The 27,646-nt window shown below is 48.3% G+C and overlaps 2 protein-coding genes across 3 annotated transcripts; both read right to left on the bottom strand.

Moving 5' to 3' along the window:
- Positions 1 to 23,529, bottom strand: CLIC6 (chloride intracellular channel 6). Of its 2 annotated transcripts, none has more exons than XM_068179484.1 (6): positions 23,390 to 23,529; positions 5,947 to 6,056; positions 5,613 to 5,738; positions 3,773 to 3,879; positions 2,563 to 2,744; positions 1 to 316 (listed from the first exon to the last, which is right to left on the bottom strand). In XM_068179484.1, the coding sequence occupies exons 2-6, from the start codon at positions 6,000 to 6,002 to the stop codon at positions 155 to 157; spliced, it is 633 nt and encodes a 210-aa protein (XP_068035585.1). In that variant the 5' UTR covers positions 6,003 to 6,056; positions 23,390 to 23,529; the 3' UTR covers positions 1 to 154. The 2 variants fall into 2 exon arrangements, with proteins under 2 accessions (XP_068035585.1, XP_068035584.1); XM_068179483.1 differs by lacking the exon at positions 23,390 to 23,529 and adding an exon at positions 6,728 to 6,862.
- Positions 23,530 to 24,766: 1,237 nt separating this feature from the next.
- Positions 24,767 to 25,915, bottom strand: LOC137468120 (cuticle collagen 10-like). Its single transcript, XM_068179485.1, has one exon. The coding sequence runs from the start codon at positions 25,861 to 25,863 to the stop codon at positions 25,351 to 25,353; it is 513 nt and encodes a 170-aa protein (XP_068035586.1). The 5' UTR covers positions 25,864 to 25,915; the 3' UTR covers positions 24,767 to 25,350.
- Between the last annotated feature and the right edge of the window lie 1,731 nt (positions 25,916 to 27,646).

Here is a 27,646-nt window from a genome sequence, read left to right as displayed (position 1 = left end):
TAATTTAAGAAGGAGTAAATAATGCAATACAATCATTATAAAAGGATTGGCCAATAGCAGAACTTAAAATCACACTGCAGAATCTCTGCTGGTTTTTGCTGTTCCAGCTTGGCTCTTGCCCACCACAGAAGCAATAAACAGAGGCATCTTCTGGTTATTTCATTCTCTTTGCCACATCCAAATAAGCAAATTCAATCTCCTGGTCAGCAGGGCACGTGTTTGTAAATTCATCTCTTGCATATGCATTTTTCAAGTATCTCGAAATCCCTGTCATTTCAGGTGGGAAGTGAAAATTTCGGTATTTTTTTGCAACGACCTTTCATTAAAAGAAAAAAGGATAAAGAAGAAAAACATCATTACACATATAATCTGCAAAACACCCAAACATCCCAAATCTACTCTTTATGCCCATTTTTCATTTCCAGTGTGGGAGTCTGGTGTTGTTGGTGACCAAGGGCAAAGAAGAGGGAAAGACATAAAAAGAAGACACGGGGTGCAGAAAGTTTCTGAACTCCCTGTAAAGGATTAGTTTTGTGTCTATATCTCTATTTTTATCTATATCTTGCTAAAGATATGCAAAGCCATGTGGACCAGTAGAACAAACTGTAAGAGACTCAGGTTAATCCAGCAAATTTAAGCCAGAATGAACAGACTAAAACTACAGGAATGAACTGGCCCACACTTGGAAACTTTCACTGAAACAGGAAAAATATGAATTAAAACCCTTAATTTCAAATGATCAGGGAAGACAACTCTTGGCTGAGCCCTAATCCCAGCCTGCAGGCAGCGAGGGTGATGTGGCAGTGTGACATTCCTCCTGTGTCCTCCTCCAGACATTCCCCTGACCCGAGGGGATTCTCCCCCGTGCTGGCCCTGGCTGCTTCCCAAGGTTTGCCATGGGAAAGGGCTCATCCATGGCTGCTGTGTGCAATAGGATCAGCCAGCAGATGGCTGGGCAAAGTTTTCACTTGTGGAGTTGTAGGAAAGGGATTGGATCCCCTCTTCCTCTGACAGAGTGGGAGTCTAACAGGAAACTTCCTGAAGTGACCTTGTTGTTTGAAAACCAATGGAATTCCAGTGTGGTCATTTCTCTTCCAGAGCCTTGCAGAGTAGAATCACAGAATCACAGAATGGTTTGGGTCAGAGGGACCTTAAAGCCCATCCAGTGCCACCCCTGCCATGGCAGGGACACCTCCCACTGTCCCAGGCTGCTCCAGCCCCAGTGTCCAACCTGGCCTTGGGCACTGCCAGGGATCCAGGGGCAGCCCCAGCTGCTCTGGGCACCCTGTGCCAGCACCCTGTGCCTGCCCATCCTGCCAGGGAGGAACTCCTTCCCAATACCCCATTTAACCCTTCTCTCCTTCAACTCAAGGCCATTCTCCCTTGTCCTTGTGAAAAATCCCTCTCCAGCCTTCTGGGCTGTGACACCACCAGTCCCAGGCCAGTGGAGCTGTTCAGATTTGTATGGATGCTCCACAGTCCTGCAAGGGGAGGCTGGGAGCCTTGCCTGGGAGGCAGTGGGTGGAGGCCACCGTGTCAGAATTGGAAATTAAACATGGGAGAGACAGAAATTGGGATGGACAATACAAGGTAACCTTCCTTGGCTGTGGCCACATGCACTTTGCATGTGAAATGCAGATGAGAACGCTTCTCTGCAGCCCTGAATCCAGCACTCATCTCATCCCTGTGGCTGTGAGAAGCTCAGCCACTGCAGTCACAGCACAGATATGAAACAGCTCTTCCAGACCTGCAGCCACCAAAGTGAGGATCACCCTGGCTGTGCTGTAAGGAAATGGCCTCAGTGTCCCTGGGCGTGCCCTCACAGGAGAGAAAGGATCCCTCTGCCATCCAGTGTTGGAACCCAGGGCACAGGGATATTTCTCTGTCTGTCCTGAGGAGTCCTGACCCCCAGGAGAATGCTGCTTTTAACCTTTGTCCATGGAGAAAGCTTCCAAGACTTTGGGATGGATTGGAATCTGCAAGTGTGTGAAATAGATACAGGATAGTTTATCACAGGGTGAAAAACTTCCAGTTGTGGGGTTTCAGGATGGAGGTGGATAGGAGACAAGATGGAGGATTTGGGGCATTGTCTGATCTCCTTCTTGTTCTTCATCTGCTCCATTTTCTGCAGTGTTGGTGGCACAGAGTGATTGGTTAGCAAGAACCAAAATGCAGGTGTTACATGAGCAGACGAATAATTAGTTATTGGTAGAAAGATGGAAATAAAATACCTTCTAAGAGTTAATGGGACAAAATAGCTTTAAAAGACCTTGAACCTGTGTGTCTGGTGACTTTTGGTGCCTTTCTCTTCGTACACTGAGATGCAGACAGCGTGCTGAGCTATTGATAAGAGAAAAACTAAACATCAACCCTGAAGACAAAAAAAAAAAAAAAAAAAAAAAGGTCCCGTCCATCTCTCAATCCTAGCACAAAACTTTTTAAGGATCTCCCCTTCAAAGGATTTTTTTTTGGGGGGGGGAGGGTGTGTTTCCACAATCTAGAAAAGGATTTCAGCTGCTGTGCTTCCCTTCTCTCCAGGAGGCTGAAAAAGCAAATGCAAACCTTGATTATGTGGAGCTTTGGTAAGAGGTTGCAATCTGCTAAAGTGAGCTCATCTCCATCCAGGAACTTCCGGCTGGAAGCAGTGATCTCCTCCGTGCTGTAAGCGTCAATTTCATCAGGCAAGGGGCTATTTAAATAGTTGTCCAGCTTCTTCAGGGCTTTAAGCAAAGATTTTTCCAAATCTGGGTTAAGACAATAAAAAGATCATTCGAGCCTGTACCAAGGTCCCTGTGACACCAAGCGACTCCTGCATCCTGTCTCCTGGCACCAGCCCAGACATCTGGCTGTGCCAGCTCCAGCAATTCCTTGATCCTAGGCTTAAACCTTAATGCTGGGATAAGGGCTCTAAGGAGCTAAAGGGACTTCTGGGAAAAACCATCCTGGGGCTGCATTACCAGGAATGGCTCCTCAAACCCCTCTGTGGGGCGGGGTTTGGCACCGTGGCCTGGCCCTGCCTTCACACTGACTCCTGCCCGGGAGCCACAGGGCCAGTGCTTGCCCAAGGCAGGGCAGCACAGCTGGAGTGACATCAGCAAGTCCCTGAGATGCCACTTCGGGGTGTTCAAAGCCAACCCAAGGAACAGGCCTGAGAGCTGAAGGACAGAGACAGAATCCTGGAATGCTTTGGGTTGGGAAGGACCTCAAAGCCCATCCAGTGGCCATGGCAGGGACACCTTTCACTGTCCCAGGCTGCTCCAAGCCTTATCCAGCCTAGCCTTGGACACTTCAGGGATGGGGAGACCACAACCAGCCTGTGCCAGGGCCTCACCACCCTCACAGGAAAGGATTTCTCCCTAATATTTCATCTCACCCTGCCTTCCTCCAGCCATTCGTGGTAGTCATGAGGATCCTGCTTTAGGGATGTGCCAAGGGGCTGGAGTCCTCATTATTTATGGAAATAGGGAATCCTTCACTTCCAGAGGGCTGTGCTTTTGGCAAAGCTGTGGACAAGGTGCAGCCTGGAAGACCCCAGAGCTGAAGGAGTGAGGAGAGGCTGGAATTGGTGCTGCCAAGGTGACAGCAGTATCTGCTTTCACCAACTCTTAGAATCCTCCATTAAAGGAGGGAACAGGCACAGATTTCCAAAGCCTCCACACTCTGGAATATCAGTTTAACCTGAGCTGGAAATGGGACATCTCCAGCAGTGTCCTACAACTGCACAGGTCTGGTTTCTCCCTCCCAGGGCTGATGTCAGGACTGCAGCACCTACTTTCATTTGCATCTTTTCTTGGGTTCTTTATAAACGCAGAGAATTTTGCAAAGACATCATTTCCTGCAGAGTTCGACTCGGGGTGCTTCGGTGCAAGTTTGGGATACCTGAGAAGTTCAGAGAAACAAAAAGAAGTGACCCAATTATCCTTTATTTTTGTCTCCACTAATTAATACACATTTATTGGTATGGTGACCACATACAGCCACACAGGACTCAAAGGGAACCATCCTAAACTCAAAATCACTTATTTTAAACCCCACCTAAATAATCTTTTCCTGAGGGCAATGGGAAACGATGATTATTGCTTCAAGCACTGCTCAAACACCCCAGGGTGTCTTCCAGGCTTTCTCCTCCAGAGGTAAGGCTGCCTGGAACGTGGCTCCTGCCATGAGGAGGAGAGGAGGGAAAATCCCCACTCGAAGGAGCTGCTGCTCCTCTCGGGCTCCTGGCCCAGCCCTCTGGGGCCATCAGCAAGCTGACAGCAGCCACTGCAGGAGCTGGAGCTGCCAGGGATGGATAAAAATGGAAAAAAGTAGAGGCAAGCAGCTGTTTCCCTGGTTTAAGTTAAGTTTGCCTGCTTGAGAAGGCAGCACAGGGAGAGTACTGTAAAATGCAGGCGAACCCAGTGGGAAGAAATGCTGATGTGTGACTCCAGTTCAGAAGGCTGAATGATTTCTTTATTATAACGATGCTATAATCTATTAATATACTATTTAAAGGAGATACTAAAACTACAAACCTACTTGTTCTAACTACCATATCTAACTGACTCACAACTCATGGCCCTCTCTGAGAGTCCAGCCACAGGTGGGTTGGATTGGCCATCAGCTCAAACAATCCTCACCAGAATCCAACCAAGCAATCACCCCAGGTGAGCAATTCTCCAAACACATTCCACATGGGAAAAACAAGGAGCAGAAATAGAAACGGTTTTCTCTTTCTTTCTCTCTGTGCACCTCTATGAAAAATCCTAAGAGAGAGAAATGTGCTGCCACAGGAGAGGACTGATATCCCAGAGGAGAAAAGGTCTCTGAGGTAGAGGACACAATGCTGGGACAACGGAGGGAGAGAGGGGTTTGGGGTGAGGTAGGAAGGGCTGCTGGGGTGGGAGAGGACAAATCCAAAACTCAGACCCTCATGTACAGCCTGGTGGACCCACATGGACACTCAAAGAGCCCCAGCACTGAGGTGTTCACTGCTCTCAGCTTCACAAAATCCCAGAATCACCAGGTTGGAAAACACCTTCACACCATCCACTCCCACCATGCCCACCCCAAACCATGTCCCCAAGGGCCACATCCAGATGACTGGAACACTTCCAGAGATGGTGATCCACCCTGGGCGACTCATTCCAATGCCTGACCACTCTTGAAGGGAAAACATTTTCCCAATCTCCAATCTGAACCTTCCTTGGCATAACCTGAGGCCATTTCCTCTCATCCCTTCACCTGGGACAAGGCAGAAGAGCCCGACCCCACCTCACTGCAGTGTCCTTCAGGTGGTTTTAGAGAGCAGCGAGGTCATCCTGAGCTTCCACCCGCCTGCACCCAGGAAGCACAATGATTTGTGTGGTGTGAAGAGGGGAGCCTCAAACGATGCCAGGTCAGAGCAGGGAGCAGGTCAGGTTTCCACGGGATGGATTCCATCCCCTGGGAATGACCCAGCAGTGAGCTCAGGATGAAGGACAGCAGCAGGAGCAGCACAGCTGTGACTTGGGGACAGCCTGGGGACACCCCAGTGACACCCCAGCTCCAGCTCTGTTCCAAAGCCACCCCTGAGCTGGAGCAGGCCCTGGGATCCCCCCCCGTGCAGCCCTGAGGGGTTGGGAATGCGGTACCGGGGCGGCGCCAGCTTCTCCTCCAAGAATTCCTCGATCTTGTTGACATCGGTCTTCACTTCCCCATCAAAGGTCATGAACGGGGGGTTGGTGCCCGGAGCCAGGTTCTGCAGGTCCGCAGGTTTTCTGAGAAAGAAAAAGCCATAAGAAGTCCTTCTCCCTCCTTTTTATGAGGCACTGGAAGGGGCTTTAAGGTCTCCTCAGAACCATTTCTCCTCCAGGCTGGGCACACCCAGCTCTCCCAGCCTGGCAGGAAAGAGTCACCCTTTAAAAAAAGTTTTGGGAAAGTTGTGCTACAAAGTTAAAATGTCAGGATTAAAAGTCACCATCTCACCTTTTCAGATCCACGGTTGTGACATTAAATATGACCCCTTTGAGCCACAGGATCATAAAGAGGCGCTGAGAGAAAGGGCAGTTCCCAATACTTTCCCCATCACTGCCAGCCTACAATTAGAAAAATTACAAATTATAAACACATCTGTGTATAAATCACAGCAGTCCCTGCAGAGCAACCAGCCTCCACCTCATTTGTCTACATGTTCATAAATCTGCACGAGTCACTGCAAGATTAAAGTGAGTTAAATCAGTTTATGACCACAGGAAAGGAACAGAGAAATATTTACCAGCCTAAACAGAGATATGATGTCTAAAGAACTGAAGGGAACAAGCAGAATAAATCAATTAATTACGAATGTCAACCTAAAGGGCTCTGTGAGCCCTGGAGAAGGTGGCCACGGAAGTGTTGCTCTCAGGTAATTTATATTGCAATTTGCTAAGAGGCTTTGTTAAAATGAGGCAAAGTCTTGCAGAGGTGCTGCTGAGGGAGACTTGGTGTAACACTGCAAGAGATCAGGGGTCTCATTTCTAAGCCCTTCACGTGATTCTCCTAAAGCACTGCTTTAAAATTTAGATTAAATCAGGGGCAGAAGTATTAAAGCCCAAGTGTCTCACAGTTAATAGGTTAATTCATTAAGGTTTGCAGCCCTTACAACCCAAGAAGACACATGAATCAAACCAGTTCTGTTTGTCCTTTTTCCCTCACTCAGTGCTATCAAACAAATCTCAAATACAGCAAAAACTCCTGCATAAACAAACACACACTGCACAGTGCTCACCTTCACAAAGAGCTCGATGGCTGGAAAAAAGGGCCTGGCCTGGGGCAGGCAGGAGCTCGAGGGATGCATAGCAAGGGCTGGATAAATTCTCTGGTTCTCCCTATGAACCTGAGGAATCTCCCTGGACAAATCCCTGTGCTCCAGAACTGCCAGGGGCTGAGAACTCTCAAAAATGCTGGGCCAGCTGGACTGCTGGCTTAGTAAAGCTTTGTTTCTGTCAGGAAAGCCTTGTTTTGTAGGTGGCAAAGCTGAGAGCTGCTCAAAAGCTGCCATTGTGGTTTTCCTCCCACTCAGAGCAGTGCTCTGTGGCACTGGGCAGCTGCCAGCAGCCAGGAGGCACAAAACTGCTGTGGATCTTGGAAAACTGAGCCTGAAACACTGCCAGCAGGACTTAGAATGGAGGCTTCAGCTCCAGCTGGTCTCATCCTGCCTCTGGGGCCAGGTGTTACCCACCCCGAAGGGAAAAGCAGGGGATGAGTCTCATGGTGACTGGGAATGGGCACCCCCACCCTGTGCCAGGCTGTGCCCAGGGCAGGAGCAGCAGCCTGGGGACACTGCTGGGGACAGACCCTGCGTGGAGGAGCAGGCAGGTCACCTGGAGATGAGCTGCATGCCACCAGCTCCTTCCCAGCGGGATCTCTGCTCGCGGAGGAGTTGCCACAACCCTGCTGCCCTTGCCCAGCTGTGCTGCCAGCTGTGTGCCCAACAGCATCCCAGACTGGTTTGGGTTGGGAGGGACCTTAAAGCCTCCAGTGCCACCTCATCCAGTGCCACTTCTGCCATGGCAGGGACACCTTCCACTGTCCCAGGCTGCTCCAAACTCCATCCAAGCTGGCCTTGGGCACTGCCAGGGGTGGAGAATCCACAGCCTCTGTGGGCAACCTGTGCCAGGGCCTGGCAGGCTGTGCTGGCTGCTCCCTATGGGTCCTCTGAGCTGGAGGGTGAAGAAAATCAGAGGAACTGAGGAACTGACCCAGCCATGGCAGAGCTGAGGTGACCGAGGGTCTTCCTGAGGATTGAGACAGAGTGAAAACTTAACAGAGTAGAAATCCATTTGGATTTAGGTGAAATGTGAAGCTTTGAGCTTGCTAACATGAGTAAAATATGCTGTTTAATCTGGTAACTGCAGCACTAGTAAAACTGCCCCAGCTGAGGAGAAAGAATGCAAATTTCCAAGCTGAAGAGATAAGAGAAGCTCCTTGAACCTTGAAACAGACAGCGCAGAGTGACCCAGGAGTTCCCTCTGTACTTTCTGATAAAAAACTGGCTACAAGTGTAACTGGCTGCAAGTGTAACGCGAAATCAGCAGAATGAATATGCATGAACCTATTGTGAAATTCTATGCATATGTAAATTAGTAAGAATAATAGAAAAGGATCAGGAGTTCTCAGGGGCACGCATGTCCTTTGAAGGGGAACGATCCCCACGTGCGCCCAGCGCTGCAATAAACATACTGTCCCTACAAATCGTTTTTGGAATTGGGGGGTTTGATTTTTAGTCCGCATTTCAGGGTGCAGGGAGATGTTTGTCCCATGGATCAGCAGGATCCTGCTGTGGTGGCACCTGGAGTGCTCGGGCTGGTCACAGAATCCCAGAATTCCTGAGGCGGGAAGAACCTTTCAGCACCATCCAGTGCCAACAGCATCACCCAAACCCTGTCCCCAAAGCCACAGCCAGTCTCCTTGGGGACACTCCCAGAGACAGTGACTCCAAACCTCCCTGCGAGGCTCATCCCAAGGCCTGACCACTTTTATAGGATAAATGTTTATTTATACTGTATACGTATATAAATAAATAATTGTCTAAATTTATATAAATTCTATTTATACAATTTATATAAATTCTATATTATATAAAGTATATTATTTATGTAATTTATAGAAATTATATTAAAATAAATAAATATACAAACTATATTATTTATATAAAATATATACATTATATATATTATTACAATGTGTAGTTGTTATTAATTAGTTATTTGTATAAATTATTATAAATTATATGAGCTGCCCTCCCTGGGCAGCTCATCCCAAGGCCTGACCACTTTTATAGGATAAATGTTTATTTATACTTTATTTTTATAAAGTATATAAATAAATAAATAAATATCTAAATTTTTATAAATTATATAAAATATATAAATATATAGTTTTATATATTCATATATTTATATCTATAATATATGAAAATATATTTTATATATTTATATATTTATTTTTAATATATATATATATCTGCCACCTCACGGCAGAGAAAGCCTCTTTTCTTCTCTCCCTGCTTTATTTACTGCCCATGGGATGCTAATTACTGCAGAAATTAATTTAATCACTCTGTAAGTCATTAAATGTTTTTGAAGCAGAGGGAAAAAATCTTCTCCATTAAGAAGAAACTTTGGGGCACTCAGCTTTCTACCTGCAGCCAGTTGCTTATATTTTTTAATATATTTATATATAAAGGCCAACAAGAGAAGAAAATCTTGATAAAAAGGTCCTTTTTCACAAGCCACGCAAGAGGCTGTCTAGGACCCTGCAGCTCTATTGGTCTGTCTTAACACTTTCTCTTCAGTAACACATGAAGCATATAAGAAAAGCCTAAATCTATATAAGTTTATCCTGGGGAATGAGAACATAATAAAGACATTTCTAAATTTATATAAATTATGTATATTTTTATAAATATTATTATTTATTATATTTACATTTATTAAATATTTAATATTATTCATTATTTAAAGATTTAATTATTTATTTTAACATTTAAATATCGTTTAAATAGTAAAGTAAAATATTTAAAATACAATTAAATGTTTATTCGTTTAAATATTTAAATATTTAAATATTTAATATTCAATATTTATTTATTTAATATTTATTTTAAAGCTTGGGGTTTATATAAATATTTATTTTATTTATTTATTTATTTATTTATTTATTTATTTATTAAATATAAATTCATATTTATACTTTTTTATATATATAAATTCTTTCCAATCTCCAAGCTGCCACTCCCCTGGTGCAGTTTGACGCCGTTCCCTCTCCTCCTGTCCCTGTTTCCTGGGAGCAGAGCCCGACCTATGATAAGCACATTTCTTTCTCTCTCAGGATTTTTCATAGAGGTGCACAGAGAGAAGAAAGAGAAAACCATTTCTATTTCTGCTCCTTGTTTTTCCCATGTGGAATGTGTTTGGAGAATTGCTCACCTGGGGTGATTGCTTGGTTGGATTCTGGTGAGGATTGTTTGAGCTGATGGCCAATCCAACCCACCTGTGGCTGGACTCTCAGAGAGGGTCACGAGTTGTGGGTTAGTTAGATTTGGTAGTTAGAAAAGTAGGTTTGTAGTTTTAGTATCTCCTTTAAATAGTATATTAATGGATTATAGCATAGTTATAATAAAGAAATCATTCAGCCTTCTGAGCTGGAGTCACACATCAGCATTTCTAACCACCGGGTTCACCTGCATTTACAATCCCCGACCCCCCCGGCTGTCCCCTCCTGGCAGGAGCTGTGCAGAGCCACAGGTCCCCCTGAGCCTCCTTTTCTCCAGGCTCAGCCTCTTCCCAGCTCCCTCAGCCCCTCCTGGTGTTTTCTAGACCCTAAATATCTATTTTCTAGACATAACCCTGTTCTGGCAGTGTGCTGTGACAGATATCCTCTTTTCACTAAAAAAAAAAAAAAATTAAGTTTTAATTTTAATTTTTTCTTTAACTCAAAGGTTGCTCAACGCCCTCCCTCCCTCCCTGGCAGTGTCCAAGGCCAGGTTGGAGCAGCCTGGGACAGTGGAAGGTGTCCCTGCCTGTGGCACTGGACGATCCTTAAGGTCCCTCCCAACAGGAACCACTCTGTGATTCCATGAACAACACATCCTATCTACTCCTGCAGGACACAAAGTGGTTTTTAAACTTCTGATGACTGTACACTGTTTCTGCAGATTTCTACATTATTAAAACACTGAAAACCCCACCAAATTTACCTCTGTTTCAGCAATATTAGAAAATACATATAAAATATATTGAAATTATATAGTGGCTATATAAAACGTTTTAAAAAATCAAACTTACTTCTGTCTGGCAGCAGTACTGCTGGAAAAAATGCCATAAAAATTAAAATTATAATTAATTTCTGTTCACTCAGTGCAACTCTAATGCACTTATTAACATTTTAAGTTATGTTCTATTTGGGTCAGATCACATCCAATCCAAAGCTTTCTGTCAGGAAGGGATCATCTGGAATTTTCTCTATTTTCATTCCATGGCCTTGGGCTGGAGAACAAACACCCAAACACTGAATTTTACGGAACCCTTTTGATGCCACCTACTGGGCTTGAAATGTTGCACTTGAGATGCTGAAATTGTAATTCCGGGCTGAATTTTAAGATGCAGCAGCTGCAATTAAAAATACATTTTCAGGGAGAAAGTCCCGATTTTGCCACTTATTATTCCAATGCTTTTCAACAGCCCCAGAGCTCTGCCTACCCACCAATACCCAATATATCTAAAATCAGCCAATTTCTCAGCCAAATTGCAGGAAGAAAACCCCATGTTTAAAATGTGGCTGGTGATTTCTGCAGATAAACTGTATTTTTGGCACTTCCAGGCTTGATTCTTGCTGTGTGTGACATCCCCAAAGGGAAGTTCAACATGAGAGGTGTGAAAACAGCAGCTGGACACCCCTTCAGGTTAAAAAAAAGGGGTTTTCCCTTCATTTTTTTCACTTAATAAGCACTTTCCACTATCCCGAGTTGTTCCAATTAAGTTATTATAATTTATTTCTAAGTTATTATTTATAAGTCATTATTATTTGTAGGTTATTATTATTTATTTATAAGTTATTGTTATTTATTTATGAGTTATTATTACTTATTTAAGTTGGCCTGGGCACTTCCAGGGATGGGGCAGCCACAGCTTTTCTGGGAATTCCATTCCAGGGCCTCCCCACCCTCCCAGGGAAGAGGGAAAGCCAAATTTTCCTTTCTCCTCAGGGAAAAGAACCTTCAGAGCACCACCCAGGCACTATGAACTCAGTACTGAGCAAAAAATGGAGTGAAAAGTCTGCTCCTCACTTAAAATCAAATAGAAAAATCGATTCACAGACCATGAGCAGGGACGTGGGAATGCCAGAGGAATTTTGGAAGTGGTTTTTATAAAACCCTGTGGGGATTAAAGGCTTTTGGCCAAAGCTGGGAGACACCAAGGGGAAGGGGATGAAAGGAATTGAGAGCAGGTGAAGGTGATGGAAGGAATGAACTTTACACTGGAGGTGATGAATGGAATTAACTTTACACTGGAGGTGATGGAAGGAATTAACTTAACTTTACACCTGCACAGCTTCAGGAGCATGTCAGAACCCAGAATGTCCCTTGGACACTCTTGGATGTTCCGGGCCCAGGTCAGAAGCATTTGAGACCCTGGAATGCAGCCACAGACCCCTGTGGCTTTGAACCTGATCCATGGAACAATTTACCAACCTCGCAGGAAGAACAAGAAATCACAAAAGTTTAGATATTATAGTAGAAGTAGTCACAAAGTGAGAGGAAGAGTTTTTGAGTGCTGTACAGGGGGGTTTTAGGCCTTGTACAGAGGGGTCTGAGTTTTGTACATGGGGGTCAGAAGTTCTAAGATGGAGGGATTTGGATGTGCCCTGCCCTCTTTCCTTCTTCTTCCTAACCTCCATGTTCTTGGTGATGTTGGCACTCACAGATTGGTTTAGAGTAGAAAGTCACTGTTCAATATAGGTGATGGGCATTGGGGAAAAACTATAAACATCTAACACGTAATGTATGATATAAAAGAGGGCACCAGCCCCCTGGGCGGTGGAGTGTGCCCTTGCCTGACTGCTGAACGGACCGCAGCAGCTCAGGGAGAAATCTTTTAGATAACACACCACAAACTACCTTGAGAGCGGACAACTGAAGACTACTGAGTCTTTCTTTGGAGACACGGGTTGGAGGAGAGACTTTCCCACCTTTTCGGGTCACCTCAATCAGGGAGTGAGCCCGGACAGGAGCACAGGACTCCTCTGAGCTGGCTGCTGGTGATCAGGGGCCAGGAGAATTGGCTCAAGGCCGAGCTTAGCTCAAACAGAGCCTCAGCTGGGACAGGGCAGGGCTACTGTGACCTTGAACGGGGTTTGGGCTGAGATCCCACCTGCAGAAATAAGGAAACTCTTGCTCCCTCACATTTTAAACCTTGGGCAGGTTTCTCCTGGCCACGGAGCCAACAATTCCATTTTTAAGTCTTCCCATTCTGTTTTGCTTTCTGGAATTTGATGTTCTTGCTTTCATGCAGTGTTGGAGTCAATTTCCCTGGCATTATTTTAATTTGGGTTTCATGACTCGTGTGCTCAGTAAAGCTCTCAACTGGAAATTGTTCTTTGAATGCTCCTGGTCCTCAGGCCATGTCCAGGATTAAAAATGTGCTGGATTTTTATGGGATATCTCCCTCAGCCCTGTTTCTATGTACTGAGCAATGCTCACAGCTCAAGGGGGTGGCATCCACCTGGAAATTCTAATTCTCTCTAGACAACAGAGAAGACAATGAGGCTGAAGCGTAGATTTCACAGAATTATGGAATTATGGAATGGTTTGGGTTGGAAAGGACCCTAAAACTCACCCACCCCACCCCTGCTATGGCAGGGACACCTTACACCTTCCAAGCCCCAGTGTCCAGCCTGGCCTTGGGCACTGCCAGGAGTCCAGGGGCAGCCACAGCTTTTTGGGAATCTCATTCCAGGGCCTCCCACCCTCCCAGGGAAGGATTTTCCCTCTGGATCCAGCTCCCTCTCTCCCCTGTGTGCCAAGAGCCACCTCAGGGCAGAGAAAGCCTCTTTTCTTCTTTCCCTGCTTTATTTACTGCCCATGGGCTGCTGGGTAGGTAATTACTGCAGAAATTAACTTAATCACTCTGTAAGTCATTAAATGTTTTTGATGCAGAGGGAGAAATTCTCCTTCATTAAGAAGCAACTTTGTGGCACTCAACTTTTTACCTGCAGCCAGTTGCTTTATAAATAATGAGAAACAAAAGGCCCAAACTCACTCCTGTTGCTTAGATCAAATGCCCATTTAAATTTGATTTTGATATTAAAACCTGCCCAGTATTTCTACACCCTTCCACTTCTGATAAAGGTGATAAATAAATGAACTATTAAATGAGAATTCTTGGCAAAAACCAAGGGAGTGCAGATGAAAATTAAAATGTAAGATGTCTTGTATTACATCTGTGGTTTACTAATATTCACCTTATTTACAATTAAGAGACTAAAGATTAAATTTATGTGTGAAGGCACTCTTTACAAAGGAGGAAAATAAACAAATTCTGTGATTTTACAACACTGCTGTTGCCTTGGGCCAGGCCCCTTATGGTGTCACAGGAATTTCCAGCCACAGCCATGGCTCTCTACAGGTTTGGGGTTTTTTTTAAATCCCTTAAATCCAATGAAATTACAAAGTCAGAATGCAAATTGCAGGTTTATTATCTCAAACATGTCTCCCTTCACTAGACCTGCATTAAAAGCCACTGCAGTAACTACAGGATTTAGCAGAGTTTGGGACAGTGCAGGGGAAATTAAGTGGCAAAATAAATGGGGAAATTAAATTGTGGACTCAAAGACTGAAAACTTGAGCTGCACTTCAGCAGAGTTGAAACGAATCTTGCCCAGTTTGGGGGCATCCTCCTCCTACAGGAGTAATTGCCATTTTGCAGTTTTGATTTGCATTTTGAGTTATCCTTGGTTTGTGTCTCACTCAAACCAGCAGTGATTGGAGTCACCACCTTTTGTTTGCTTTTCCAGCAGATGATGATAATGAACTCTTGTCTTCTTTTAGGAGGAAATTCCTCCCTGTGAGCGTGGGGAGGCTGCCCCATCCCTGGGCGCATCCAAGGCCTGCTCTGATCACTCTTTTAATCCTTATCCAGTCTTTCATTTCCATTTTCAAGATGATTTTCAAGCCTTTGCCAGGAGTGGAAGAAAACCCCGAGCCCTTTAAGCAAAGCCAGGTGAGATCAGTTCCAGGTCAGTGGTTTGGATCGCCCAGCAGCTATTCCCAAACTTCTCCATGCTGGGAATTCTGCAGGGCGATGTTTGTATCCCTGGGAGCATTCCCGGGTCACAAGCAGCAGCCCAAATGCTATTAGCCATTTATCCTGCTGCAGGAATTCTGGTTAATCCCTCCCTGCTATTCCTAAGCCCCAGCTAATAACCAGCTCAACCTGGAGACAAAAAAACCTCACATCCTTTGGAAATTCTTACAGGGAATTACTTCAACAAAAGGCTTCTGTATTCCTGAATGTGCTAGAATGGATTAAAGGGTATTTCTGTGATACATCCTGTTTTTACTGCAGTTACACTGACCCTGCCACACAGCTGGGCTGGTTCAAGCTAAATACAAAAACTGCATTAAAAATGATATAAAACCTGCCTATATCATTCTATATTAATAAAAACTAGAAATTATATTTATGAATTGATATGCATATCGATTTTATACGTGTATAAATTTTATGTAATAAATTATATAATAAATTCAGTAAAAATGAAAATATAAATTATGTGCAATATAATAATTCATACATATTAATAATATATGTATGATAATAAATTATTAAAATTAATTAATAAATTAAATAGTAATTTATTAATTAATAATAAAATGATAAGTTTAGTGTAATATAGATTAATGCATGTAAAATGTATACAATACATATATATTCTCTATATATAAATATATAAACAATATATAAAAATATATTATATATATAACTTATATGCATAAAATACCTGTGATTTGTGCTGGAAACCAATAAATAAATAAATAAGAAATAATAATTAAAGAATAGTAAGAGTACTTACTTAAAGAATACTAAGAAATGCTAAAGATAAAGAAGCTCTTTTGTGCAGCTTCAGGTAGAAAATACTTTACCAATGACATCCCTAATTTAAATCAAGAGGTAAAAGTGAAATGTTGAAAGAGTGGGGGAGTTTTTTTCACCTCAAATAATTTGTGATGTTTTGGTCCACACAGAAAGAACAAAGAATAAAATAGAAAGAATGGAAACCGAATAAAATGTGATGTTTTGGTCCACACAGAAAGAATAAAATAAAATAAACCCTGTCAGCTGCAGTGGGAAGTGCCCTCCAAGAACATGTAAAAATTGAATAAAATTGAATTTCCATTCCCAGTTCCAGGCTATTCTCCATCCTGCTCTTCACTTCTTTGGGAAAGGAGGGGAAACACAGCTCTGCTAATTAAAATTGGGGTTTTAATGATACTCTGCAGGAATGAAATTGAAACCCCACTGGACCTAAGGCTGGCCTTCCTCGACACCAGGAGCGTCCCTGGGATCCCCGATCCCGGGGAATCCCTTGGAGCTCCTGGCAGAGGGAGCTGAGGCTCTGCTGAGGGCTTGCTGGTGGTTTTTTACCACGAGTTTCAAAATGTTGAAGCCTTTTGGGTATATTTGAAGCCTGTTTTCAGTTTCATCTGCCCCATTATGAAAAACATGGTTTTTTTGTATTTATAAAATGCTCCTCTTCTCTAAGAGCTTTTAAAAATCATTTCCAAAACCGCCACCGGGGAAATGTCAATGATTCACCAGGACACAAATGGGAATTTTTCTGAAATCTGAGTCAATGTTTAACTCGCTTGTAACTGCCCCATCTGAGTAACTCAGGGAAGGCTTTGCTTTCACTGCTCCCATTCTGCTTTTTGACTTTGGTCTCTGACAACTCCACTTCTGAATATTTGCAATATTCTTACATCTGCCAAAATTTCAGCCCATGGAGAGAAATGAAACAAAAAGGGAAATTCCACCTTTGTCCTTCTGCCTCCAGCAGCAGTGCCAGGCTGTGGAAGCTGTTTTCTTGGAGAAACTTAGTATTTTTAGGATGGAATTAAAACCTTTCAGTGCTGAGACAGTGCTGGCATTGAGAGCAACTGGAACGGAGTCACTTGAGCTGAGTTTTTGTCAGGAAATAATCAGACACTGCAAATGGAAATGCACACAGGGCCTTATCACAGGAGGGCATTTTATCATCTCAGCAAGGAGATTTGGGTCACCTTCCCAGGGCATTCACTTGGGCACACTCAGGGGGACAAACAATTAAATTTTAAATAATCAGGGAATATCCTGAGCTGTAGGGACTCACAAGGGCCATCCAGTGCCAGCCCTGCCCTGCCCAGACCCCCAGCTACCCCAGCCTGGGCATCCCTGGCAGCGCTGTCCAAAGGCTCCTGGAGCTCTGGCAGCCTCGGGGCCGTGCCCATTCCCTGGGCAGTGCCCCAAAACCCTCGGGGGGGGGAAAAAAAAGCTGTAGGACCTCCCCCAGGGAAAACACAGGGAATAAACTCAGTGATGGCACAGGTGGAAGTCTCCATCCTAAGGGATGTTCAGATGAATTTAAAAAATTTAGACTATTTCTATTAAAATTTTAGAACAGTTCTGGAGTTTTTTTGTGACATTTAATCAGTCCAGGACAGCCTTAAAAATGTTTTTTTCTAATTTTGATTTTCCAGGACATGGCCTGACCAACAGTCTCACAATCCCCAGTTCCAATTTTGCCACTTGTCTTTCATAGTTTTAGGATTTTTTTTTTTTTGAGTGAAACTGCTGAATTTGTCAGGTGGGTTTTTGAGAAATAAGATTTTAAAGAGGAAAAAATGATAAAATATTACTGTATCCTCTTCCCTGCCTGGAACCTGTTCCCTTGCTTTGGGGCACTTTGCTGTTCCTTCTCCTCTGTTCTTCTTTCCCTGAATTTCACATAGTCCTCATCCTCCTCCATTTTTTTCCCTCTCCTTACCCACTTCACTTCCCCTTCCATAAACTCTAATTTTTCCTTTCTCTGCCTGATTCCCTTTCCCAGCTCTGAAGAGGAGGGGTCATTTGTCAGATTATATTTTTTTCTTACCCAGGGATGGGGTCAGAAAAAATTTTTTAAAATAAAAAATTTTAACATTTTCTACAAATCTTTTTCCTACAGTCTCTCTCTGGTTAAAAACTATAAAACTGCAAGCCCAGGTGGCATCACCAGGAATAAGCATCCTGAAAAATCCTGGGCTTACTGAGAACTTCCATTATCACTTCTGCTTGACAGAATTTAAACCAACAAAGAGTCCTAAATATGGATTTGCATGGTCCACACAACACTGGAAGAAAGGCCTCACGCTGGTATTTCCATAAAAATTGCACTGATGGAATCAGAGAATGGTTTGGGTTGGAAGGATCTTAAAGACCATCTCCAACCCCCTGCCATGGGCAGGGACACCTTCCACTACAAATTTTTATTTAAAGAATGCCCTTTCCAAAGTTTCCCCTGATGTTTTTAGTAATTTAATTTTAGTACACTTATATTTTGCAAGTAATTGGTCACATCATTTTCCAGAAAATCACTCCCCACACTCTGATATTTTGTATTTATGAATGCCAGGAGTTCTCTAGACTGGTTTGTCATTCCTCTACATAAAACATCAATCAAGGCTCAAATTCAGCAGGCAGAGTGAGAACTCCCTGGCAGAGCTGCAGGATGATCCCCTCATCCCAAAATGGTGACATTTGGAAGAGCCCTTCCAGCTCAGCCAGTCCCACCACCAGCACCTCCCAACCATGTCCCACATCCAGATGGACACTTCCAGGGAGGTTCCTGAGCAAGGCTGAGGCTCTCCCACAGGATTTAGGGGCTGAAGGTGGATTTCACTGGGGGGAAGTTGGATTTCACTGGGGGGAAGTTGGATTTCAAGCGGGGACTGAGGGCAGAGAGCAGCCAAGGAGAACTTCCACCCTTGGCTTGCTCTGTGCTGCTCGCAGCCGAGAGCTGGGTTTTATAAAGACAAAACTCAGGAGCAGAGGCCCCACGGGTGGAATTTGGGCCGCTGGCTGACCTCATCAGGAGACTCTGCTGGTTCCAGCCAGCACGAAATCCAAGCTGTGCCCTGGGCCTTCATCAGGAAAGGGTTCCCTGGTTAATGAAGGGCTTACACAGCACGTGACTTTAAGCTTGTGCTTAAAGCAAAACACATGGTGTGGGGCTTTACTGCTGCAGTCAGCTGGGAGGAAATAAAAATAGGAATAGGGCCAGGAAGCTTTGAAGACCTTGACTTTCTTTCCTTTTTATTTTTTTTTCCTTTTTTTTTTTTTTTTTTTTTTTTTTTTTTTTTTTTTTTTTTTGCCTAAAACCAACCTCCAAACCACAGAGACGGGCCCTGGGGATGAGCAGAGGCCTGAGGCCTGAACACTCCTGGGGGCACACAGAGATTATTCAGCACTTCCAAAGCCCAGGAGGGGCAAAGGATGGTTCCAGAAAGTATTTACCCAAAAGGGGTTGTGGTTCCCTTATCCCTGGAAGTGTCCAGGGCCACGCTGGACAGGGCTTGGAGCAGCCTGGCACAGTGGAAGGTGTCCCTGCCACCCTGGCACTGGGTGGGCTCTGAGGCCCTTTCCAACCCAAACCAATCAGTGATTCTGACTAAATCACACAAAAATAACTTAGATGCAACTCCGTATTTCTGATCACTGATTTCTGTCTGTTGGTTTATGTCAGTCTGGAAAAGGATGCTGGTCTGTCAGTTGTCTAAATCCCAGAATCACCAGGGTGGGAAGAGCCCCTCAGGATCACCCAGTGCCACCCCAGCCCCACCAGCATCACCCAAACCCTGTCCCCAAGGCCACATCCAGACTCCTCTGGGACAATTCCAGTGACTCCAAACCTCCCTGGGCAGCTCAGCCCAAGGCCTGACCACTTTCAGAGGGAAAGATTTTGTTCTAATCTCCAAGGCGACCCTCCCCTCGTGCAATTTAGGGCCATTTCTTCTTCGGACATGGCAGCAGAGCCCGACCCCACCTCACTGCCCCTCCTGTCGGGAGTTGTAGAAGGTCCCCCCTGAGTCTCCTTTTCTCCAGGCTGAGCCCGTTCCCAGCTCCCTCAGCCGTTCTTGGAATCACAGAACCACTGAAAGGTTTGGGCTGGGAGGGACCTTGAAGCCCATCTCACTCCAGCCTCCAGACAAGCTGCTGCTCATGGTGCCCCCAGCAACAACCCGGCGAGTTATGAACGGAATTTGTAATGCCAGCTCCTCTTAAGCTGCATTAGGGAACCTGGAATTGCCATATTCCAGCTTAAAAAAAAAAAATAAAAAATGAAAAGGGAGCTGTGAGAGGGCAAATACCCACGGGAAGGGCAGCAGCGCAGCTCTGGGGCTCCGCTGCTGCTGCTGGGCAGCCCCACCGGGCTCCGTGCTGAGCAGCCGTGCCTGGAGCCCGCTCCCGGCACCTCCAGCCTCGGGGCTGCTCCTGTGCTGCTCCAGGGCAGGGGCTTTCTCCGCGATTAGCTTTTCTTTCTTCTGGGATAACTCTCCCAGAATCCCAGAATCCCTGCGGCTGGAGAAGCCCTCCCAGCCCATGGAGTCCCAGCTGGGGCCCATGCCCACCTTGTCCCCAGCCCAAAGCTTTCATAGCTCCTCAATGCAAAAAGCAAAGGTCTCACTTACAAATTAAAATATCCAAAGGAATGGTGGAGGGAAGCAACTTACAAAAAAAAAAAAAAAAGACAGGATTTTTAAAGTTAAGACTTAACTTTTTTTCAAGCGGCAGCGATGTGGCACCTGAGACAAGGTCCTGCAGGGGCTCCAAGGAGTGGAGCTCAGGAAGGAGAAAAAGAGGGAGTGGGGAGAAGGCAGCAGAACCCAGCGTGTGGAGCTGGGGGAACAAATGGGAATGGAACCCCCATTCCCATTCCAGCTGGGCACACTGCCTCTGGAGGCAGGGATGAAATTGTTCCCATTTCTGTACTCCCAGCAAAGCTTTTCCTTTCTCATTTTTTATCCCTTTCTGTAACCCTGCACCAGTTACAGAAAGTGTAAAGTCACTCAAGGCCATCTCAGGAGCGGTGCAGGGAAATTCTGCTGCAGACAAGGTTTCTGCACAGGGAAATCTTTAATTTCCCTTATTGAGACCACTGAAACACTGAGCTCCTGTGGCAAATCTGCACTAAGAAAGGCCCAGAAAAAGCTGCCCGGCTGGATTTGGACACAGCACAACAGTTATTGGCTGTGTACCACACCCACCTCACCCAGTTATGCCCTGACTGAGGAGGAAAAATCAAGATTTTCAGCAGCAACGCCTCCTCAGTGATGACAATTCCCATGTTTACACCCAGCACCAGGTGCAGCCCAGACTCCACTGAAAGGGCGTCCAGGTGTTCAAGGAGCTGAGCTCCTGCTGCTCACGGATTTCTTACCTACAGCACTCAAAATTCAGTTGCTACTTCATCATCTAAGTTCTATTTAAGGCCCAGAGTCATCACATCAGAGAAAAGAAGATTTTTTTTTTTTTGTAGGAAGCCCCCATTCCCATTCCAGCTGGGCACACTGCCTCTGGAGGCAGGGATACAGTTGTTCCCATTTCTGTACTCCCAGCAGAGCTTTTCCTTTCTCATTTTTTAGCCCTTTCTGCAACCCTGCACAGCTCTGAGTAAAGTCACTCAAGGATACCTCAGGGAAATTCTGCTGCAGCCAGGTGACCTCTGTCTGATGGGAATGAAATCATCCTCTGAATGGAGATCAATGATTTAGAGACCAAGAATGTCACCAAACTGGATAGATCTCCCTGCTGTTCCTTGCATAAAATCCATTACCTTGCGCTCATGGTCAGCTTTGACTAAAATCCATTTAACCCTGAAACTGAGGGAGAAATGTTCTGGGAGATGAGCAAGGCCTTGTGCTCCAACTGGGTTGTTTGGCCAAATGTTTGTGGTACAGAGAAATCCTTAGGAATCTTTGGAATTCTGGAATCTGCAGCTGTGATTCTGCTGAGTTTTCCATCTCTAAATAATTAGATAGCAATTTCAATTTAGAAATAAGCTCTTAAGTCCTAAATAAATGTTCTATTGCTTAAAATCAATGGAGTGAATTTTAGTGAGAGTTCAAGAATATTCAAATGGTAAAAAAAATAAATAAATTCTGACCTTTACAGAAGTTTTCTGATCAATAAAGAGCTTTTGCTGCAGGAGGGGGAAAAGCCCTTGAGGAGCAGAGAGCACAAGGTACCAGGGACACTGAATTCCCAAGGGAAGGATATCTGGGGACCTTTGGGAACATTTGCCTTTGAAACACCTGGAATAATGGGTGTTGTTATCTAAAGGAAATAAATGGTATTGTTCCATGGGCTAATGGAAACCAGGGAGCACCCAGTGAAAGCCTCCAGGGAATTCTGGTGTTTTGTTCTTCCTGGGGGCTTATCCTGAGGCTGATGCTCCTTAGAACATGATCACTGCCAGGGAGTTTTAATGTTGGCCTGGCCTGGGATGATCTTCCCTAGCAGGGGAACTGCCAGGATTATTCCAGCACTGTTCCTGTGTTGTTTTCTTGTGCATTTTCTCCCGTTTGGGGATTTATTTTTACATTTCTCTGTTTTTCTGTTGTGCTATCAAACCATGTCATGGCCATTTTGGTGCCTGGGGAGACACTGAGCTCTCTAGTTTTGCTATTTTTTTCCTTTTCCTGGGGAAACTCATGCCAACCTCTGACTAAAAACAAATCTAATCCCAACTACAAAAATGCAGCTCCAGGTGAGGTAAAATACTCAAGCTTTGTAATACAGAAATAATTAGAAAAGCAGCTGGATTTTGTTTTCTAGGCATTCTTAAATTACCAATATTAAGCCCATCACAAAAATGCTCCTCCTTCTTCTTCTGCTTTTATTAATTCACAAGTATTTTCAAAGCCCATGTTTAATCCTAATATTTGGGGGCCACAGAGTCATAACAAATGCTCTCTAGGTTGCTCTCTCATTTTGGCCATGTTTTCCTCCCATAAAGTGGAAAGCACCACATTTTTTAAATTTTAATTTTAATTTTAATTTTATTCTAATTTTAATGTGAATTCTGGCTGGCAGAAGCAGCCTCAGCCAGCTCAGGAGGTACAGGATGGGATGGTTTGTAGAGGAGAAGGTCCCAAATGCCTTCTGCTTCCCCCAGGTTTATTTCCTTAGCTTTATGTTTATCCCACCCTGCTCCACATTTTAGTCCAGAGGGGGTCAGAGAAGAGGGAAGAAATCACCTCCAGATGCTTCCTACACACCAAAAATCCTCATCTATAAAGACTCTGTGGATGGCTGCTGCTCCCATGCCAATCCCAGGGATTTTGGTGGGATTCCAGGCACAGGATATTAAGGTCTAAAGCTCTACTCAATAAAATACCAGGAATAAGTTTTAGTTTCTCCCCCCCAACCCCCATTTCCCCCTCTCCCATTTCCCTGTAACCCAAATCTTCCCTTCAAACAAACATGAAGTGGACAATTCCAGGGGATGCTCTTTACTGGCTGTGAATTCAGCCTTGCCAAAATTTGGGGCTGTTCTCTAAACGTCACCTATAATTCGTGTTAGAAAATCCCAGCATCGCCCTTGAAATTACATTTCCCGGGTTCTTCCCTCTCAGCCCCCGTGGCGAGAGCCCCTCTCCCTGCATTTTGGAGATCTGAAAATCCACGGAGAACTCCTCAGGCCAGCGATTGCTGGAGGAATGAGGAGGCAGACGCAAGTTTATATTGGGCGTTAATAACCAAATCACCTTGGCCAGGCTGGCCCTTCGCCTTTCTTATTTAAATTCCTCACCGCAGGGATCCTGGAAGGGGAGATTCCCTGCGGACGTTCCCCGACAGCCCCTCAGCCCTACCTTGACGAAGAGGGAGATGTCGTGGTCCTGCTTCTCATCCTCCTCCTCCTCTTCTTCCTCCGGGGCGCCCGGCGAGCCCGTCCCGTCCTCCCGGTGCTGCGCCCGGTCCCGCTCCCCGTTCAGGCTCCGATCCCAGCCGCTCTCGGGGCCCGGGGTCCCGCTGGCCGCTGGCCCCGGGGCTCCTGTCCCCGCCAGGGCTGGCGGTCCCCCGCTCCCGCCTCCACCTCGCCAGCGGGGGCCGCCCGGGGACCGGGGACCGCCAGCCGGGAGCCCTTGGGCGGGCAAGGCCACCTGCGCTGGCCCGCGGCTCTCGGCCAGCCTCCGCGCTCCCCTCCGCGGGGGACCGTCCCTGCCGGGGCAGCCTCCTGCACCGCATCCTCGGGGGACCGTCCCTGCCGGGGCAGCCTCCTGCACCGCATCCTCGGGGACTGTCCCTAAAACCTCTCCGGGGACCGTCCCTGCCGGGGCAGCCTCCTGCACCGCATCCTCGGGGACTGTCCCCTGCCGGGGCAGCCTCCTGCACCGCATCCTCGGGGACTGTCCCCTAAAACCTCCTCGGGGACCGTCCCTGCTGGAGCTGCCTCTTGCACCGCATCCTTAGGGATTATCCCTAAAACCTCCTCGGGGACCGTCCCTGCTGGAGCTGCCTCTTGCACCGCATCCTTAGGGATTATCCCTAAAACCTCCTCGGGGACCGTCCCTGCTGGAGCTGCCTCTTGCACCGCATCCTTAGGGATTATCCCTAAAACCTCCTCGGGGACTGTCCCTGCTGGAGCTGCCTCTTGCACCGCATCCTTAGGGATTATCCCTAAAACCTCCTCGGGGACCGTCCCTGCTGGAGCTGCCTCTTGCACCGCATCCTTAGGGATTATCCCTAAAACCTCCTCGGGGACCGTCCCTGCTGGAGCTGCCTCTTGCACCGCATCCTTAGGGACTGTCCCCATCGCCTCCTCGGGGACTGTGCCAGAAACCGGGATCGCCTCCTGCACCGCATCCTTGGGGACTGTCCCTGCCGGGGCAGCCTTCTGCACCGCATCCTTGGGGATTGTCCCCAAAACCTCCTCCGGGACTGTCCCTGCTGGAGCTCCCTCCTGCACCGCATCCTCGGGGACTGTCCCCAGCACCCCCTCAGAGACTGTCCCTGCCTGAGCTGCCTCCTGCACCTCATCCTTAGGGACTGTCCCCAACGCCTCTTCGGGGACTGTCACAGCAACCGGGGCTGCCTCCTGAGCCTGCACCTCATCCTCCAGAGCTGTCACTCCAGCCGGGACTGCCTCCTGCACAGCATGCTCGGGCTCTGTCCCCAACGCCTCCTGGGGGACTGTCCCAGCCGGGGCTAGCTCCTGCACCGCATCGTCGGGGACTGTCCCCGCTGGGGCTTCCTCCCGCTCTTCATCCTCGGGGGCTGTCCCCGCTGGAGCTGTCACTGCGGCCTCCAAGGGCTCTGTCCCCGTCGGGGCTGCCTCTTGCAACCGCATCTTCAGGGACTGTCCCCCGACGGGGCTTCGTCCCTCAGAGCTTCCTCGGGGTCTGTCCCGGACGGGGCTGTCGCGACAGCCTCCTCGGGCTCTGCTCCCTCTGGGACCCGCCTGTCCTTGCGCCTCTCCGGGCTCTGTCCCCGCCGGGGTTGTCCCCTCTGCTTCCCCGGGCTCTGTCCCCCGCCGGGGTTGTCCCCTCTGCTTCCCCGGGCTCTGTCCCCGCCGGGGTTGTCCCCTCTGCTTCCCCGGGCTCTGTCCCCCGCCGGGGTTGTCCCCTCTGCTTCCCCGGGCTCTGTCCCCGCCGGGGCTGTCACCGCAGCCTCCTCAGGCTCTGCTTCTGCCGGGACAGCCGTCGCCGCCTCCCGGGGCTTTCTCTCCGCCGGGCTTTCCTCCCTCACCGCCTCTCTCACCTGGGGCTCCGTCCCCGCCGCGGCCACCGCCTCTCCCTCAGGCTCCGTCCCCGCCGGTGCTGCTTTTTCGGGCTCAGTCCCCGTCGGAGCAACCACTGCGCCCTCGGGCTCCGTCCCGGCCGGGGCCACGGCGCCGTTCCCCGGGCTCTGTCGCTGCTGGGGCTGCGTCTTCCTGCGCCGTCCCCGTCGGAACCGCGGCCGCGTCCCCGGGCTCCATCCCCTCCGGGGCTGCCCCTTCAGGCTCCGTCCCCGCCGGTGCCACCGCCTCTCCCTCGGGCTCTGCCCTGGCCGCCGCGGAGCCCTCGGGCCCGTCTATCACCCCCGGCTGCCCCTCGTGCCCCGGGCTGTCCCCGCCGGGGTCCCGCTGCTCCGCGCTCGGTGTCCCCGGGCTCTCGGGGGAGCCGCTGTTCCCGGGGGGCTCCGGCGCCGCCTCCGCGCTCAGCCGCGGCCGCTCCGCGGGCCCGTCCGGGGGCTCGGCCGCCCCCTCGGGGCACAGCCCGGGCCGAGCCCCCGCCGCCGCCTCGTCCTCGCCTCCCTCCCGCGGGACATCGCTGCGCTCCGGGGCCCGCCCCGGGCTCTCTGCCATGCCGGGACCGCCGGGACGCGCGGGACGAGCCGGAGCAGCGGAGCGGCCGCGGAGCAGCGCCGGGCACGGCCGGGGGGAACGGGGGCGGTGCTTGCACGGGGCCCGGGGCGGCGGGGGCCGGGGCCGCGCTCCTCCCCGCGCCTGCCCCGCTCCGGGCACAGCCCCTGCCCCGTCCCACCGCCCCGGCCACAGCCCCTGCCCGGGCACAGCCCCTGCCCCGTCCACCGCTCCGGGCACAGCCTCTGCCCTGCTCCGGGCACAGCCCCTGTCCGGGCACAGCCCCTGCCCCGTCCCACCGCCCCGGCCACAGCCCCTGCCCGGGCACAGCCCCTGCCCCGTCCACCGCTCCGGGCACAGCCCCCTGCCCGGCACAGCCCCTGCCCCGTCCACCGCTCCGGGCACAGCCCCTGCCCGGGCACAGCCCCTGCCCCGTCCACCGCTCCGGGCACAGCCCCTGCCCGGGCACAGCCCCTGCCCCGTCCACCGCTCCGGGCACAGCCCCTGCCCGGGCACAGCCCCTGCCCCGTTCCACCGCTCCGGGCACAGCCCCTGCCCGGGCACAGCCCCTGCCCCGTTCCACCGCTCCGGGCACAGCCCCTGCCCAGCCACGCTGTGGAGCGGGACCACAGCGCACCGAGCGCTGCCCCCCCGGCAACCCCCGCCCCGCAGGCACCGGAGCCTTTGCAGAGTGACCAAAAATCTCCTCTTTGTGTGTGTGTGTGTGTGTGTGTGTGTGTGCGTGTCCCGCACCTGCCCGGGGCTCCCTCGCACCCCAAGTCCCCGAGCTCCGTTCGTGCCCTGCTTTGCCCCTCGATTGCTGCTCCCAGCCCCGCGGCGGTGTCCCTGGCACTGCTGTCCCCAGCCTGGCACACACCTGCGGCCAGGTGCGGCTGAGGCTTTGCTGGCCTCAGGTGCCATTTTGCAAATCAGGTGTAGAAAGGCACGCTCTGAACATCCACACCGCTGCTGATGCACTGACCTGGCACAGCCCCCATGGTCCCGCACGATTTGTTAAAAACACGGATGAACGGCTTCGGGCTGCTCCAAACGTGGTTAAAAAGGGAAATGTGTCCTTATCAGCTCGCCAAAGTTGTAAAAGGGAACGACACAACCCTCTGTGTAAAGAAATAAACACCTGGATCTGCACGCTTTTAAGTGGTTTTCGTTCTTGTGCGAGGATCCTCTGCGAGTTTGCATTTAAATGGGGTGAGAAACGCCGTGTCCTGTGCAGAGCCGGCAGCTGCTGCGAATGAAGGAATAACTTCTCCTTCGGGTAAGGATAATAATCCTGATTTTCTAGGTGGAACAGTGGAGGCAGAGTTGGCTGACAGGAGTGAGGGATCATAATTTAAAAACCCCAACAGTTAAAGAGATGTATATTTGTGTATAATTTGTTAATTATTTTTAAACACGTTTTATATTTGAGAGGGAACAGAGCAGGGATAGAACACAGGGGTTTGGAATGGGTGTGAAGGGGGAAGATGCAGCCGACGGGAGCGGGGAAATCCTACAGAATAAATCATTGCAGCAGGTCAAACACTGCCCCGATAAAACATGAACAGCCAAATAAATGAACAGTCCTGCAGCTCTTTGATGCGCGCCCGCAGGTGCATCGCAAGTGAGACAAAGGAATGGAGGTAGCTGTGCTCAGAAGGAGCGTTCCTGGAAGATTTAGGAACAGAGGCTCACGAGCATTTACAAGCAGGAACTCAGCACCTGCCAATGGAGGTCTCGCAGGTGGAACCATCCTGAGGCAATTGTTTCTCCTATCTCTTATGGGGTT

The sequence above is a fragment of the Anomalospiza imberbis genome, chromosome 2 (genome assembly GCF_031753505.1).
Source record: "Anomalospiza imberbis isolate Cuckoo-Finch-1a 21T00152 chromosome 2, ASM3175350v1, whole genome shotgun sequence".
Taxonomy (NCBI): domain Eukaryota; kingdom Metazoa; phylum Chordata; class Aves; order Passeriformes; family Viduidae; genus Anomalospiza; species Anomalospiza imberbis.
This window is presented reverse-complemented; position numbering and strand designations above follow the sequence as displayed.

Excerpts from the sequence above, each read along its gene's own strand:
- LOC137468120 (XM_068179485.1), bottom strand. The coding sequence starts at position 25,863 with ATGGCAGAGAGCCCGGGGCGGGCCCCGGAGCGCAGCGATGTCCCGCGG.
- CLIC6 (XM_068179483.1), bottom strand. The coding sequence starts at position 6,796 with ATGCATCCCTCGAGCTCCTGCCTGCCCCAGGCCAGGCCCTTTTTTCCA. Across the intron at positions 2,745-3,772 it reads AAGAAAAGATGCAAATGAAA|ATTTGGAAAAATCTTTGCTT; the intron begins GTAGGTGCTGCA and ends GTCTTAACCCAG. Across the intron at positions 317-2,562 it reads CAAAGCTCCACATAATCAAG|GTCGTTGCAAAAAAATACCG; the intron begins GTTTGCATTTGC and ends TTTTAATGAAAG.